Raw genomic sequence first — 13,642 nt, 5'->3', positions numbered from 1 at the left:
ATGCACAATTTGTAGATAAACTCAGTAGCACAGTTGACAATACAGTGAGTGCAGCGCAATCAGCAGTAGACACTGGCAGGAGTTACGTCGACAGCGCAAAAGGTAAACGTACCGGCATGTTCCGACGCCTACTAACATGTCTTTGACAATAAACATCCCACGCTCCTGGCACAATTCTCCGGCTTTCTCTTTAGCATAAGATATGTTCATTGTAATTACGCTTATTCTCGTATTTTAAAATTTTCCTATATGTGTTTGCGTATTTTCGTAGATAAAATTCACGGCACAGTTGAAAGTACGAAAACGGCCGCCCAAACGGCTTATGACGCTGGTCTGGGGTACGCCACTAGCGCTAAAGGCAAGTTTCATTATTTTGTTTACGTACTTGAGTAATATTCGACGTTATTAATAGAGACAGGCGTAGTGTAAAACAGTTTGGAATACTTTAACTTGCACGTATCTAGGAAAAAAAAAACAAACACATAGATAATAGTAATTCAAAAAGGTAATGTTGCTAGTATCTTGGGTACGATATGGTGCGTTGGGAGAATATTTATAATTAATTGTAAGTGTTGTTACATAAAAAAAAATGTATTAGATTAATTAATACTTCGTGATAAATATAAATTTTGTAGAGGAAATATTGAATATAATTTAATCAATATACATTTAAAATTGAAGCATATTAAATGATGTTAGGTGAATCATGTTTTGTTTACAATTATGTACCTACAGTATATTCCGACATGACATTTAATTATACCTTCCATCGCAAATTATCAATTCTCTAGATAATGTGGGTGGCTAATAAATCAGTTGACATTTACTTACTTATCACGTTTTGAACTTCATATTGTTAATTTTGTAGATACAGTCACCAGCACAATGCAAAATACTGTAGATAATACTCAAAAAGTTACACAAACTACAGCTGATACCGGCATAGGTTATGCCAAAGCAGCTAAAGGTATTTCATGTTAAATTTTAAGTGTGTTTCTTTGTTTTAATTAAACGTATTTTACTATATGCAAGCATTAATTGTCCTAGTCACAATCAATATACTTAAATGGTCCAAAAATATACCTACCTGCCTAATTTTGATTGAAAATAAAAGCAATGAAAATTAGGTTAAGTTGTTAGGTTTTAAATAAGTATTTACCTAATTGTAACAACTACTTATAGTCAAATTATATTAGGTCACTCTTATCGACAATTTTTTTTTTTCTATCAAAAATAGGTCGGTACTTGGCCAGTTGAGTTTTGATGTAACATGCATATTTATCGTGATCCTAATAATACTTGAATAATTTTTGAATGTAGTGTCGTTCGTTTGTACTTTGTGCTAATTTATATTTAATTGTTTTAATTATTTTGCTAATCAATGCTTTAGATACAGCACAGAGTTCATTTCAATCAGCAATGAATTCCGCATATTCGGCTTATGGCATCGGCAAATCTTATTTAGATAGTGCTAAAGGTATGCGTTTTGTTTGCTGCTAATTTTTGTTATTATTAATATTAATTAAAAGCTTTTAAAATCGTTGATGACTATAATATATTTTTTTAATAATAATCTTTAAATAGATACTTAACTTTTAAACATTTCTAGTCATCAATGAGTTAGAAAGAAGTTCACTTTTGTGCTTGTTTGCCAGTTGTGTTTGCTATTTTTTTTTTGTTTTAATCTATAATCGAAGTAAAATTTTAATTTGAACATACTTTTTTATTTCGATATTTTTAGATACTGTAGCGAACACTGTAGATAGTACAAAGAAAGCTGCTCTGAGCACAATTGAGACTGGCAAATCATATGTTGATTCAGCCAAAGGTAAAAAATCGGCTATGTATGTATATATTTCCTTTTAATTTAGTAGACAATTTTGTTTATTTACTCTTTTATTTGTAGATACCGTACAAAGTACAATTCAAAGCACCGTTGATAGTACTAAACAGGCAGCTCAATCTGCCGCCGACACAGGAAAGAGTTACGTTGACTCAGCCAAAGGTAATTCAGAATAGATGTGTCATCTGGGAACTTTTCCATAACATCCACATCATAACTACAATGTGTTGTTTATTTAATGGTGTCGTTATGCGTTTTATGTTTGTTACCACTAACTGCTTTAATATAAAAACAAAATGTCTTGGTTGATCTATCCACGGACGTCAAAAAATTGTGTGTTTAAAAATGTATCCTAGATATATATCTACTAAGATACCTAAATAACTTTGTACTACATTGACTTTGTGCAAAACTACAAACATACTTGTAGGCAATGTTTTATGATTAGTGTATAGTATATAGCTTTTAGACAGATATGGTGATATAACATAATTCATTCAAATTGATTCGCTTCGGATGAAAGTCGAAGGAAAAAAAAACAGCATTCTTTTTTTAAATTATACAAATTGGTTCATTCATTGTCATTTAATTATCGAATATTACTTCATCCAAATTTAAATACGTAAATCATGTTATATCGCCATTAGTTTCTAGCACATACTTCATCATGGCATGCTCGGATTTTAAAAAATAATTATATCTTTGTATATAAAGTTTTGACCATTTCAGTTCCTATACTTTTTTTTCATAATCATTTTGTTTTTGCTTCATTTTGTGTTCCATTTTTTATGTTCACTATCATATTCGTAGATACTGTGTCGAATAGTGTGCACGCCGCTTTTGATGTCACTAAAAATGTCGCGTCGTCAGCTATTGAGAAAGGATCTTCATTGATCGAAACCACTAGAGGTATTATCCTTTATCCAATTCCAAATTAAAAAAAAAATGTTAGTAACTGGTTTAAAAGATATAATCTTGAGCAAAATCTCAACTGACCTGATATTGATGATGATATATTCAATGACGATAGATTTATATATATATATGTATATATATATATATATATATATATATATATATATACATATACATAATTATTCCAATTGACGAAAAAGGGATAAAAATATCATTCATGATATTTTTATCACTTCTTAATTAATGATAACCATCCTTATCATCATTTTTATAATTTTTCTGATAACATAGAAGTATAGTATATAAGTAAGCAAAGTAAGCAATAACAGTCATTTAGTTTAATTCTTTATTCTGTTCTATTAGATCGAACACAAAGAGGGTATGTTGTTTATTATTTAATTTATCACACCCATATCTGTATGGTTCGTATCTATATTACTATTTTTTATTTAAATAACTTTACTTTTAACACCTTTCTCTACTACAAGTATTTATCTATAAATACTTTTCATCATTATAGACACAGTAGCAAACACAGTTCAAAGCACAGTAGACACAACTAAAAACGTTGCTGCATCTGCTGTAGAAAAGGGCTCGTCGCTTGTAGGCACTGCTAAAGGTAAAGTTTTAATGGATTGAGACTATTATTTTGTTATTCGTAAAATCATTCAGAATTCTATTTTCTTTCTTTACGTTGTAGACACAGTTGCTAGTACAGTACAAAGCACTGTAGACACGACAAAAAATGTTGCCACCACCGCCGCTCAGAAAGGCACGTCGCTTGTAGACACCGCGAGAGGTATAATTACTATTTTACATTTATATTATTTTACTGTATTGGGTTGGCTAGAAAATATTTCTCAGAAATAAGCCCACCCTTGCTCACAATATTTATAATTGCTTTTTTTTTTTATTTGACAAGTGTAGTATAAATATTTCGTTTTCATTCATATCACGCACTTGCACTATTCTCGATATTTTATTTTGTAGATACACTATCGAATACTATTCAGAGTACTGTAGATACCACTAAAAATGTCGCTGCATCAGCTTACGACAAAGGTGCTTCGCTGATAGGAACGGCCAAAGGTATTTCAGAATATAATATTTAGTTTAATACTTGTATGGGCTTATTATGTGAATATATTTTTTTGCACTTTGTAGATACCGTAACAGGAACTGTAGATGATACCAAAAATGTAGTTACATCGGGAGTTGATAAGGGCACATCATATTTAGGATCTGCAAGAGGTATTTTATTTTAAAGAATTCGCAATTTATATTTATTCATATGTATATATGTATAATTTATCGTTATTTATTATACATTGTAGATTCTGTAGCGAACACATTTCAAAATACTTTAGATACCACTAAAAGTGTCGCTGCATCAGCTTACGATAAAGGTGCCTCGCTAGTAGGAACAGCCAAAGGTATATTGTATTTTTTGTTTGCGTAATTCTTTTCTTCTTATTTTATATGCTTATTATATGAATATTATATCGATATCATTTTTGTACTTTGTAGATACCGTAACGGGTACTGTAGATGATACCAAAAATGTAGTTACTTCGGGTGTCGATAAGGGCACATCGTATTTGGGAACTGCCAGAGGTATTCCATTTTAAACACATTTTAACTACATCGTAATTTGTTTATTTTTTTTTTTTTTTGCTAACGTGATATACCACTTTAATTTATTACACATTGTAGATACCGTTGCAAACACGTTTCAAAACACCTTAGATAGCACTAAAAACGTTGCTGCATCTGCTTATGGCAAAGGTGCCTCGCTAGTAGGAACTGCCAAAGGTATATTTTTTATACATTTTCTGGCTTTTTTAATAGATATGATTTATTTGATTATAATTTTTGCACTTTGTAGATACCATAACGGGGACTGTAGATGATACCAAAAATGTAGTTACATCGGGAGTTGATAAGGGCACATCGTATTTAGGATCTGCCAGAGGTATTTTATTTTAAAATTATCGCAATTTAAGTTTATTTATTTAATAATGTTAATGTTATTTATATTTACTATAATTTATTATCCGTTGTAGATACTGTAGCGAACACGTTTCAAAATACTTTAGATACCACTAAAAGTGTCGCGGCATCTGCTTACGATAAAGGCACTTCACTAGTAGGAACGGCTAAAGGTATTTTTTTTTTGCATACATTTTCTACTTTTTTACTTTGACGCGTTTAATATGAGTTTAATTTTAACGTTTGTAGATACAATAACGGGCACTGTAGATGATACCAAAAATGTCGTTACATCGGGTGTTGATAAAGGCACATCGTATTTAGGCACCGCCAGAGGTATTATATTTTAAGCATATTGTAATTTATGTTCCTATTTTGCCAATATTGATTTAATATACTATCATTATTTATTATCCATTGTAGATACTGTTGCAAACACGTTTCAAAATACTTTAGATACCACTAAAAGTGTCGCTACATCTGCTTACGATAAAGGCGCCTCTCTAGTAGGAACAGCCAAAGGTATAACATTGTTTTTTTTTTGTTGCATTTAATTTTGTACTTTATTTTATTTATTAGATTGTATTCTGAGTATCATGTTTACATTTTGTAGATACAATAACGGGAACTGTAGATGATACCAAAAATGTAGTTACATCGGGAGTTGATAAAGGCACATCGTATTTAGGCACTGCCAGAGGTATTATATTTTAGTTAATTTATAATTTATTCATAAAAATATCCTTCATTTATCAAATTCATTAACTATTATTTATTTATTATACATTGTAGATACTGTTACAAATACAGTCCTAAATACAGTAGATACCACTAAGAATGTAGCTATATCAGCTTACGAGAAAGGCAGTTTGGCTGTAGGAAGCGCTAAAGGTATTTTTTGTCCTAATTTTATTTTGACATATTATGTTAGTTTTGCAATTTAAATATTTGCTGTAATTTAATTTGATTTGTAAATATCGCATCAAATTTGTACACATAATATGTTAAGCTCTGTTAAGCTCATCTCCTAAAATAGACCATATTTTACCCAGTCTAATCTAGAATAAAATTGTATGTTGTTATCCAATATTTTTTTTTTATTTTGGATTTTTTATTTGGACTTTATTTTCGTTGTATCCATTTTAGATTCCGTAACAGGCACAGTACAAAGCACTGTAGATGCCACAAAGAATGCTGCAGCCTCTGCAGTAGATAAAGGCACATCTTTTGTAGGAGCTGCTAAAGGTACTACAAATAAAATTAAAAAATTATCCTAATGAATTAACAATTGTTTCTATTTATTTATTTTTTGGATTTTTTGTTGTTAATAACTTATTATCATAATATCGATAATTCCATATGTAGATATTTTATCCATTCATAGTATGTAGTTATTAGAAAAATGCAACATTTTACTTTGTGTTTTTATTTTTAATGAAGCTTTAGAATTAATTCGTAATTGATTTTGCATCAACATAGATACGGTGGTTAACACAGTCCAAACTTCTTTCGATACCACTAAAAATGTAGCGGCATCAGTTTTTGATAAGGGCACGTCATTAATAGGCTCTGCTAAAGGTATCGTTTTCTTTATTTTTTTGTTTATTTATATCCCTCGAAACATGATTATGCAGGATTAATTCGAAATTGTTAATGCTTATAAAACCAGATAAAAAGACTTTATTCTATTTTCTTTACTCTGGTAAAACTGAGAATGTATGGTAGAGTATGGGTAGATTACCTATAAAATATTAAAGGAACAGAAATTTTATGTATCGAAAATGTAAGAGTTCTAATTTAACAGTTCAACACGCTATATTAATGTTAGATATTTAAATTTTTTTGATGTTTTTCGCCTCATGTTTCTTTAAAGAAAATATTTAGCTTCATCAGGGAGCACACTTCTTTAAAAAGTTTAAGCTAACAATTTCGATTTCATTCTGTATATACGACATTGAATGTAATATCATTAGCTTCTATAAACGAAATGTTATTGTTTGCATCAGCTTCCCATTTATTTTCGCTTACCATTGTTTTTTTCGTGACATCTAGTTTATCATTATAGATACCGTAGCAAACACTGTACAGAATACCATAGACACGACAAAATGCGTCGCCGGTGCTGTAGTTGATAAGAGTGCTGCTCTAGTTGAAACAGCGAAAGGTATCAATGATTTCAGATGATTCTGATAAGATTTGATGATTATAATTACTAGGCATGGGTAATATGCATACCGAACCAATATCTATATATTTGGCATCTCTTTTGACGGCGAAAAAAAGAACATCACATATTTCGATATCGCCCATATCAGTTGGATTACCTATTTTCGAATATGTTAAAAATCTGTTATCCAATATAATTTTTTGGATAATAGACTTTTAACATCTTCGTTATTGGACCAGTATATAGATATTGTTATATCGTCATAGTCGTAGAATATTGACGGATCTTTATATGTAATCTTTGTCAGATCCGTAAGTATTCTACGACTAGGACGATATATTCCCCACCCCTAATAATTACCAACATATTTGTATATACTTTAATGATTAAGTAGTATATTTACATAAGTACCCAAGAATTTTAAGACGTAATAGGTACGTACAAAATATGATTGCACGCAAATTTGGAGTTTTGTTTGTGTGTAATTTTCCGAAACTGTGCTGATGTTGATTCAAAAATAGACGATATAGTGGCTGTTATGTAAGATTTTTATTATGAACATTGTTCAGTAGCAAATTAACAGTTACGCATGTTAATGTAATTACTACGCCTCTTACAATTACTGACTTGTTATTGGGTGCATGCAGTGACTTTATTTCTTTTCTTTCCTTTTCTTTTAATTATTTTAACTTTATTTCTCTTAGACACCTTAACAAGCACATTCTCTAACACACCTGACGAACCCGAAGAAGAAACTGGCGGTGTTGTTGAAACAGCTAAAGGTATACTTTCGAATCTCTATTAGTCTTTATTTCCTTCTTTGTTTCCTTTCTGTTTGCTTAACTTCTCTTCTGTTTCACCATCACAGAATCTATTCAAAATGGCATAGAAAGTGCAAAAGGAGTTACGGAAAATATTAAAGGTATGCGGTTATTCCTTTTCAGATATTTAATATTTAGATGTAGTAATGTTATATAAAAATAATATTAATTTGTATTTAGATAAAGTTCAGAGTACATTGAAGTCTACGAGTGATTCATCAAAGATCCCCCAAGATGTTTGTAAGAATTGGATGAATATTGAATTTATTTATAGTTGTTGTTCACAGCTTGAAGGAATTATCTACACTAGACCTTGTCCATTTCATTGTATTCTCTCGAGAACAACTCATGTATACCTAACCATATTTTTATCAATTAACTTATACCTAAACATATACGGTCAACGACCTAATAGAACAATATTAGTCAATGACCTATTTATGTCAATATATATTATTCATTGTTGAAACTAGATACCATATAAAGGAGTTGACATGGAGAAATCTTAAAATCGACAAGGATTGAAGCTACAATATGTGATTTTTTTACCTATAACTCTCAACCCCTTATAGGTGTACCTAATTAGTTCAATAAGGTATCTCTCATTTATTTAAAATGTATCTGTAAATAAAATAAAAATAGAAAACATTATCAAGTATGTATAATATAGTATTACGCTACACAATTATACGGAACTCCCAAGTATGAGTCTTATACGCACTTGCCTCTCTCTTCAAATAATGCTGGCTACCTAATTTTGTCTTTACAATATTCATATATTTGGAATTTAAATAATGAATCTACATTAATCAAATTCCAAATAACTTTTCTTGTTTTACTCAAATAAAAAAATTAATGTCCTTTTCTTTTTCAAATAGATGTAAATGAGCCAAAATTTATTACAATTATTAAAAAAAACCCGATAGGTAATAAACAAATTAAGAAATAAACTCACTTTTATATTGACTTTGAGAACTATGATACTGATAAATATAAGACAATTTGTAAGAAAGCTAAGATATACTTATAAGGGGTTCGCAACACTATACTATTCATAGTACGAAGTTTATTGAAATTTAAAATTGAACGGTAATGGGACTTCGTATTCGGGATAGTGTAAGGTAAAAACGCTTCCAAATAAATGCAATGTTGTATTTTAAAACTTAATAAAAATGTTAAAGAGGCGCTTCATCACAACCCACGTTTTCCATTGTCTGTAGCATTTGTCGACAAGTGGAAAACAGCTGAGAACACAGTACACGTCTGACTTACAATTTATTAACCTTTGAAAATTACGGCATAGCTCTAACAACGTTGGATCTAGAAATCTAGCGATCCGAGCTGAATGTTGTGCGTAATAAAAGTATATAATTTATGTAAGTATACTAAGCAATGCATTCGTTTTCTAGATACGATCAACACAACAGTAGACACGACGAAGAAGGCGGCAGAAGATGCGAAAGAGAAGGCCAGGGCTGCTGCCGAGGCTGCCCGGGAAGAAGCCAAGAGAGTGGCCAGTAAGTATTGTATGAAATTGATAGGGACACAATATATGCCATAATCAATTTCACTTATAGTATTTATTAGTATTTTTTTCAATGACCTCGAAATGAGAACATATGGGGTCTTTACATGGTCGATTTGCAATGTTTTATTTAGTCTTTTTTATGCAAATATTAATAAAAATTAATTAATATGAAATATTTGTAATGTAAGAGCTGATAATCAACTGTTGCCTTTTCTTATAACTTAAAAATTCTTGAGGTCGATCTTTCAAAGTATTCCGCAAAATCACTATCATTTCAAACTGAAGCACAGCCAGTTATATGAGAAAATGACTAGATAATACAGAGCTAACAGTCACAGATGACATACCACAACATCTCCCTTTAGTAACTATTGGGCTCCTAAGAATATTATTCTCTGCTCTGTTCTTACGTTCTCTCCATTTATCCGTTCTTACGCTTATAATATTATTCACAGATGCAGCGGTGGAAGAGTCCAAGAAAGCAGCGGAGAAGGCGGCAGCGGACGCCAGCAATGCTGTCCACAGCACGATTGATAACACCTTTAAGAGAGTCGAAAATGCCGCCGACGAGGGACTCAAGAACGCCAGCAATGTAGTGGACTCTAAGATCAGGGACACTGATAAATACCTCAGCGAGAAGCGAGACACTGTAATTTTTTCTTTTTTTTTTACACAATCACACCAGTTGCCTGGTTCCCAAACTACTGTACCTTGTGTTATGAAGAACCAGGCAATGAACCTCTGGGAGAACATCCAGATACGAGATAATTAAAAAAAGTTCGTTTCCAAAATTAATCCAACCAAGAATCGAATTCGGGACCTCATTTAAACAAAGTAATATGTCCGCTACAACGGACAAAGGTCGTCATACTAAATACGAATATATTAAACGAAATGTATTTAACTTTTGCTGCATAATAAAATAATAATAATAATTAGTAGGTAAATTTTTTCATGTTTTTTTTCTGTGTTACTTAGATGGCAAACGGGCTGACGGCCCATCTGATAGAAAATGTTAGCCATGACATATGAAATATGAACAGTACAATAGATATCATAGAATATTAAAATAACCCGAGTTAAATAATTATGTTCACTCATTACAACAACCGTTATGTCTAAAATAACAATTTCTATTTTTCAGTTGGTATCAAACTTCTCGTCTGCAGCGCACGATGGCGCCGAAAACGCAGCGGGACTCCTCAGCAAAGGGCTGTCCGCTTTCCCCAAGTAGACTATCGTCCCCACATTGAACTACTTCTATTGTGGAAGCTAACAGCATGACTACAGATGCAGATAATCAGTTTCAGCTTATAATTAAATGTTTAGACATAAGTGTTTCAATATTTTGTCTTTATTAATTTTGAGCCACTAATCTTATAATCATACTGTTAATTTTCACAATATGTAAATATTTTCTAATGCATCGTTTTAAGTACTATATTATATACACGTACGTTTGTTCAGTTTCATTCACGGCCTACATTTTGTATGTTTATTTATTGCATTAAGAATATTTATTTAACAAGAGTTATTCAGAACAAAGATAAATTCAATATTGATTTTACCTAAAATGTTGTGTCCAATATTCATTTCAAAGAGGTATGAAGTCACAAATTTTCTAAATTCTATTTTTAGTCTGTAGAATATATTTTGTCATATAAACGTATTGTAGATATAATGTAAGATTATTTTGTGTTTATTTTTGCATTTTAATGCATTTCCGAATATAAAACGTAAATGCTTTTATTTGTAAATGTTCAATTTGCACCTTGTACTTGAGTAAAAAGTACTTATTTACTCAAAAGCTTAGCTTATACCGTCCACATATGGCCTTTTTATAAATCTTATTCGTACAAAGTTCAATATTGTCTCTGTTCCTAATCAAATGTAATATATAGGCATATTTATGAGCGAAAATGTGATACCACTTAAAACAGTTTATATTTATATATAGTACACAAGCTGCTTAGCAGATTATCTATATTTTTGCAATATAAAATCGAATAGAAATTATTTATTGGTAGATATATTTATTTTGCAGATATATTGATGTTATCAAATTGTGCTTGTTCTATATAGATGTTTATGAGTAATTAAGCTACAAAATTCTGATATTTTAATGTTTTTTTTTTAATGTGGTTCAAACTATATTTAATCTACGGAAACTACTTCTTTTTATGTTCGTAGTGATTTAAATAAATGTACTGTACCTATCGTCTATGTGTTATATCTTTATTAAATGTATTACAACCTATTTCAATTGTGTTTTCTTATTTAAACAGGCTTAGAAATTATCCCAGTTGAAAATAAACCATCCGAGAATAATTCCAGAACTATACGCAACAGTCGCGATGTGTCTTATTATATTTGTGTAAACTCCTTTCCTCACCTTTGTCACATTTATACAGTAAATATATAGAAGACCCTCCAGATAAATACAAACAGGCAAACACAAATAATAGTATAGCGCGAGGCTCGAAGTGGGGCATTGTGCCGATAACGAACTACACGTGTTTGTTGCAAGAGGTATTACACTTCAGAATTAAGGAGTGGCAACGCATAAAGCAGTCATGGATGGACGACACACATAATTTCATCCATCGTATTGTTCATAACTAATAAGTTTTATTTATATTCTAATAAATAGCTCATTTAAATGAAGTGAAAATAGCTTTTATTATTTATCAATTATTCATAATTATATATATACACATATATAGATCACAAAGTACTAAGATAAGACTTTTATAATATATACAAAATTTTTAAAATCCCAGATAATTTCTGCATATTTAGGTTACAAACTTCCTATACAAGTACATTTATTATAGTTTATTATTTATGGTGTACATTTTTCTATGAGTAGCAATAACATATATGGTATAATACAACAGTTCATCTTATTATAAATAATTACAATTCAAATATTTTAAATTTCGCGGTCATATTTTCGAGCCAATAAATTACGTTAGGTGCTAAGCTTTTTCAGCCTCTATTTTATACAGACCAGACCATAGACAATATAATAATAAACTAGTAACATATTGGTTCTAATAAGTTTAAAATATTTTGTAGAAACAAAACGCAATTTTAGTAGGATAAATTTTCTAATGTTCTGGCAATACTTAACTTGAAACGTCAAAATTTACTGTCATTTTACAATATTTTCAGACGAAACTTTTTGGATGGAAAAAATAATTAAGATTTATATACATTATGTCTGGACTGGTTAAAAGTAGTTTTTCCCTTTTAAAGAGATCAATTTTCTCTACATCGGTTCGTGCTATTGTTACCACCAAACAACTTCATGTAAAAGAAAGTGGGTTAAATTTAATTTTCGTTTTCATAACCTGTTTCACCTCACTGTTTGTCGAATTTATCAACATTGAAATACTAAATATCATTTTTATTTCAGTACGAGAACAAACTGTCGGTTCGACTTTAGTAGTGGAAGGCGTGCCAGTGCCATCTCCTCGTAAAGATTATTTGGTGCGAGCCGAGAACTTGGTTCCAGTGCCTGAACCTTTAGTAAAATCGGAGCAACCACCGTGCTACATGTGTGCCCTTGGGCTAGAAGTAAAACATACAGATGTGTTGATACTGAGCCAGTTCGTAAGATCTGATGGTTGTATGCTACCGCGACGCATCACTGGTCTCTGTCGGCGCCAGCAGAAAAAAATAGGCAAGATGGTTACAATGGCTCAAAAAGCAGGTAACTATATCAATCTTCTGTTCTTTTATTTCTATCAACCATTTCAGGTTTGGAGAAAAATAGAGTATTGATAAATTTGCATTAGGATTGGTTGTTGATTGATTGAGAATCTCACAATTGTTTTCATACTTAACTAGCATACTATATTTTCATCCAAATAGCCAAGATAAAAGAAGTCTATTGCTCCTCTATATCATTTACTGTATTAATCAACTCATTGAGCTTTTAGGATATCATTAGATAAAATATAAGTCAATAAGTGTTTATTACAGGTCTCATGATCAATCTTACTCCAAAGAATTGTGCAAAAGATCCAAAAAAGAGATACCAGCATAAAAAGTTCAACACATACTTTGATGAAAGTACAATATTCATGAAGAGGATACCAAAACCATGGGAGAAGTTCAGACGATAATTTTCTTGAGAATCTAGTATAATTTTAGAGATATAATAATGGAATTAAATATTATTAACAATATTTCTATTTTGTTTCAATATCAACTTATTTTGGACTCCTTAGGAATGGAAATGCAGGAGGAATACCATCCATTAGTAATATTAATAACATTCCATAGGTAATGGTTAGCATTGCAAGACTCTGGGCGGTAGCTCTTTATGAGGCTCTTTGTCCTTTATGAAAAGTATCTGATGCAAAAATAGGTCT

At 30.9% G+C, this 13,642-nt stretch overlaps 2 protein-coding genes across 11 annotated transcripts in view; both read left to right on the top strand.

The window, feature by feature from the left end:
• The window catches only part of LOC113520983 (perilipin-4), a 39,785-nt gene extending 28,265 nt beyond the window's left edge, over nucleotides 1-11,520 (top strand). Inside the window, exons 5-32 of one of the 10 annotated variants that reach the window (XM_031910231.2) lie at nucleotides 16-102; nucleotides 272-358; nucleotides 869-967; nucleotides 1,391-1,477; nucleotides 1,742-1,828; nucleotides 1,907-2,005; nucleotides 2,654-2,752; nucleotides 3,279-3,377; nucleotides 3,459-3,557; nucleotides 3,749-3,847; nucleotides 3,923-4,009; nucleotides 4,093-4,191; nucleotides 4,286-4,372; nucleotides 4,472-4,570; nucleotides 4,644-4,730; nucleotides 4,822-4,920; nucleotides 4,997-5,083; nucleotides 5,171-5,269; nucleotides 5,361-5,447; nucleotides 5,540-5,638; nucleotides 5,894-5,992; nucleotides 6,227-6,325; nucleotides 6,813-6,911; nucleotides 7,619-7,696; nucleotides 7,783-7,836; nucleotides 9,145-9,252; nucleotides 9,719-9,912; nucleotides 10,408-11,520. In XM_031910231.2, coding sequence (XP_031766091.2) covers nucleotides 16-102; nucleotides 272-358; nucleotides 869-967; nucleotides 1,391-1,477; nucleotides 1,742-1,828; nucleotides 1,907-2,005; nucleotides 2,654-2,752; nucleotides 3,279-3,377; nucleotides 3,459-3,557; nucleotides 3,749-3,847; nucleotides 3,923-4,009; nucleotides 4,093-4,191; nucleotides 4,286-4,372; nucleotides 4,472-4,570; nucleotides 4,644-4,730; nucleotides 4,822-4,920; nucleotides 4,997-5,083; nucleotides 5,171-5,269; nucleotides 5,361-5,447; nucleotides 5,540-5,638; nucleotides 5,894-5,992; nucleotides 6,227-6,325; nucleotides 6,813-6,911; nucleotides 7,619-7,696; nucleotides 7,783-7,836; nucleotides 9,145-9,252; nucleotides 9,719-9,912; nucleotides 10,408-10,497 — 2,693 coding nt within the window. In that variant the 3' untranslated portion in view covers nucleotides 10,498-11,520. The remainder of the gene's footprint in view (nucleotides 1-15; nucleotides 103-271; nucleotides 359-868; nucleotides 968-1,390; nucleotides 1,478-1,741; nucleotides 1,829-1,906; nucleotides 2,006-2,653; nucleotides 2,753-3,278; nucleotides 3,378-3,458; nucleotides 3,558-3,748; nucleotides 3,848-3,922; nucleotides 4,010-4,092; nucleotides 4,192-4,285; nucleotides 4,373-4,471; nucleotides 4,571-4,643; nucleotides 4,731-4,821; nucleotides 4,921-4,996; nucleotides 5,084-5,170; nucleotides 5,270-5,360; nucleotides 5,448-5,539; nucleotides 5,639-5,893; nucleotides 5,993-6,226; nucleotides 6,326-6,812; nucleotides 6,912-7,618; nucleotides 7,697-7,782; nucleotides 7,837-9,144; nucleotides 9,253-9,718; nucleotides 9,913-10,407) is intronic. The other 9 variants (XM_052897235.1, XM_052897236.1, XM_052897237.1 and 6 more) reach the window with 9 other exon arrangements.
• Nucleotides 11,521-12,410: 890 nt separating this feature from the next.
• LOC113520984 (28S ribosomal protein S18a, mitochondrial) lies at nucleotides 12,411-13,456 on the top strand. The gene is made up of 3 exons (XM_026906418.3): nucleotides 12,411-12,585; nucleotides 12,682-12,978; nucleotides 13,251-13,456. Exons 1-3 carry the CDS (start codon nucleotides 12,483-12,485, stop codon nucleotides 13,391-13,393), a joined length of 543 nt encoding a protein of 180 aa, XP_026762219.2. The 5' UTR covers nucleotides 12,411-12,482; the 3' UTR covers nucleotides 13,394-13,456.
• Nucleotides 13,457-13,642: the final 186 nt, after the last annotated feature.

This window comes from Galleria mellonella, unplaced genomic scaffold, assembly GCF_026898425.1.
Source record: "Galleria mellonella isolate WM207_F2 unplaced genomic scaffold, CSIRO_AGI_GalMel_v1 utg36, whole genome shotgun sequence".
Classification (NCBI taxonomy): Eukaryota; Metazoa; Arthropoda; class Insecta; order Lepidoptera; family Pyralidae; genus Galleria; species Galleria mellonella.
Note: the sequence above shows the minus strand (reverse complement) of the source record. Positions and strands in the feature narration are given on the sequence as shown.

Bases quoted from the DNA above. Each gene is read 5' to 3' on its own strand.
- LOC113520984 (XM_026906418.3), top strand. From the start codon at position 12,483: ATGTCTGGACTGGTTAAAAGTAGTTTTTCCCTTTTAAAGAGATCAATT. The intron at 12,586-12,681 runs GTGGGTTAAATT...TTTTTATTTCAG, and splicing joins ACAACTTCATGTAAAAGAAA to TACGAGAACAAACTGTCGGT. The intron at 12,979-13,250 runs GTAACTATATCA...TGTTTATTACAG, and splicing joins TACAATGGCTCAAAAAGCAG to GTCTCATGATCAATCTTACT.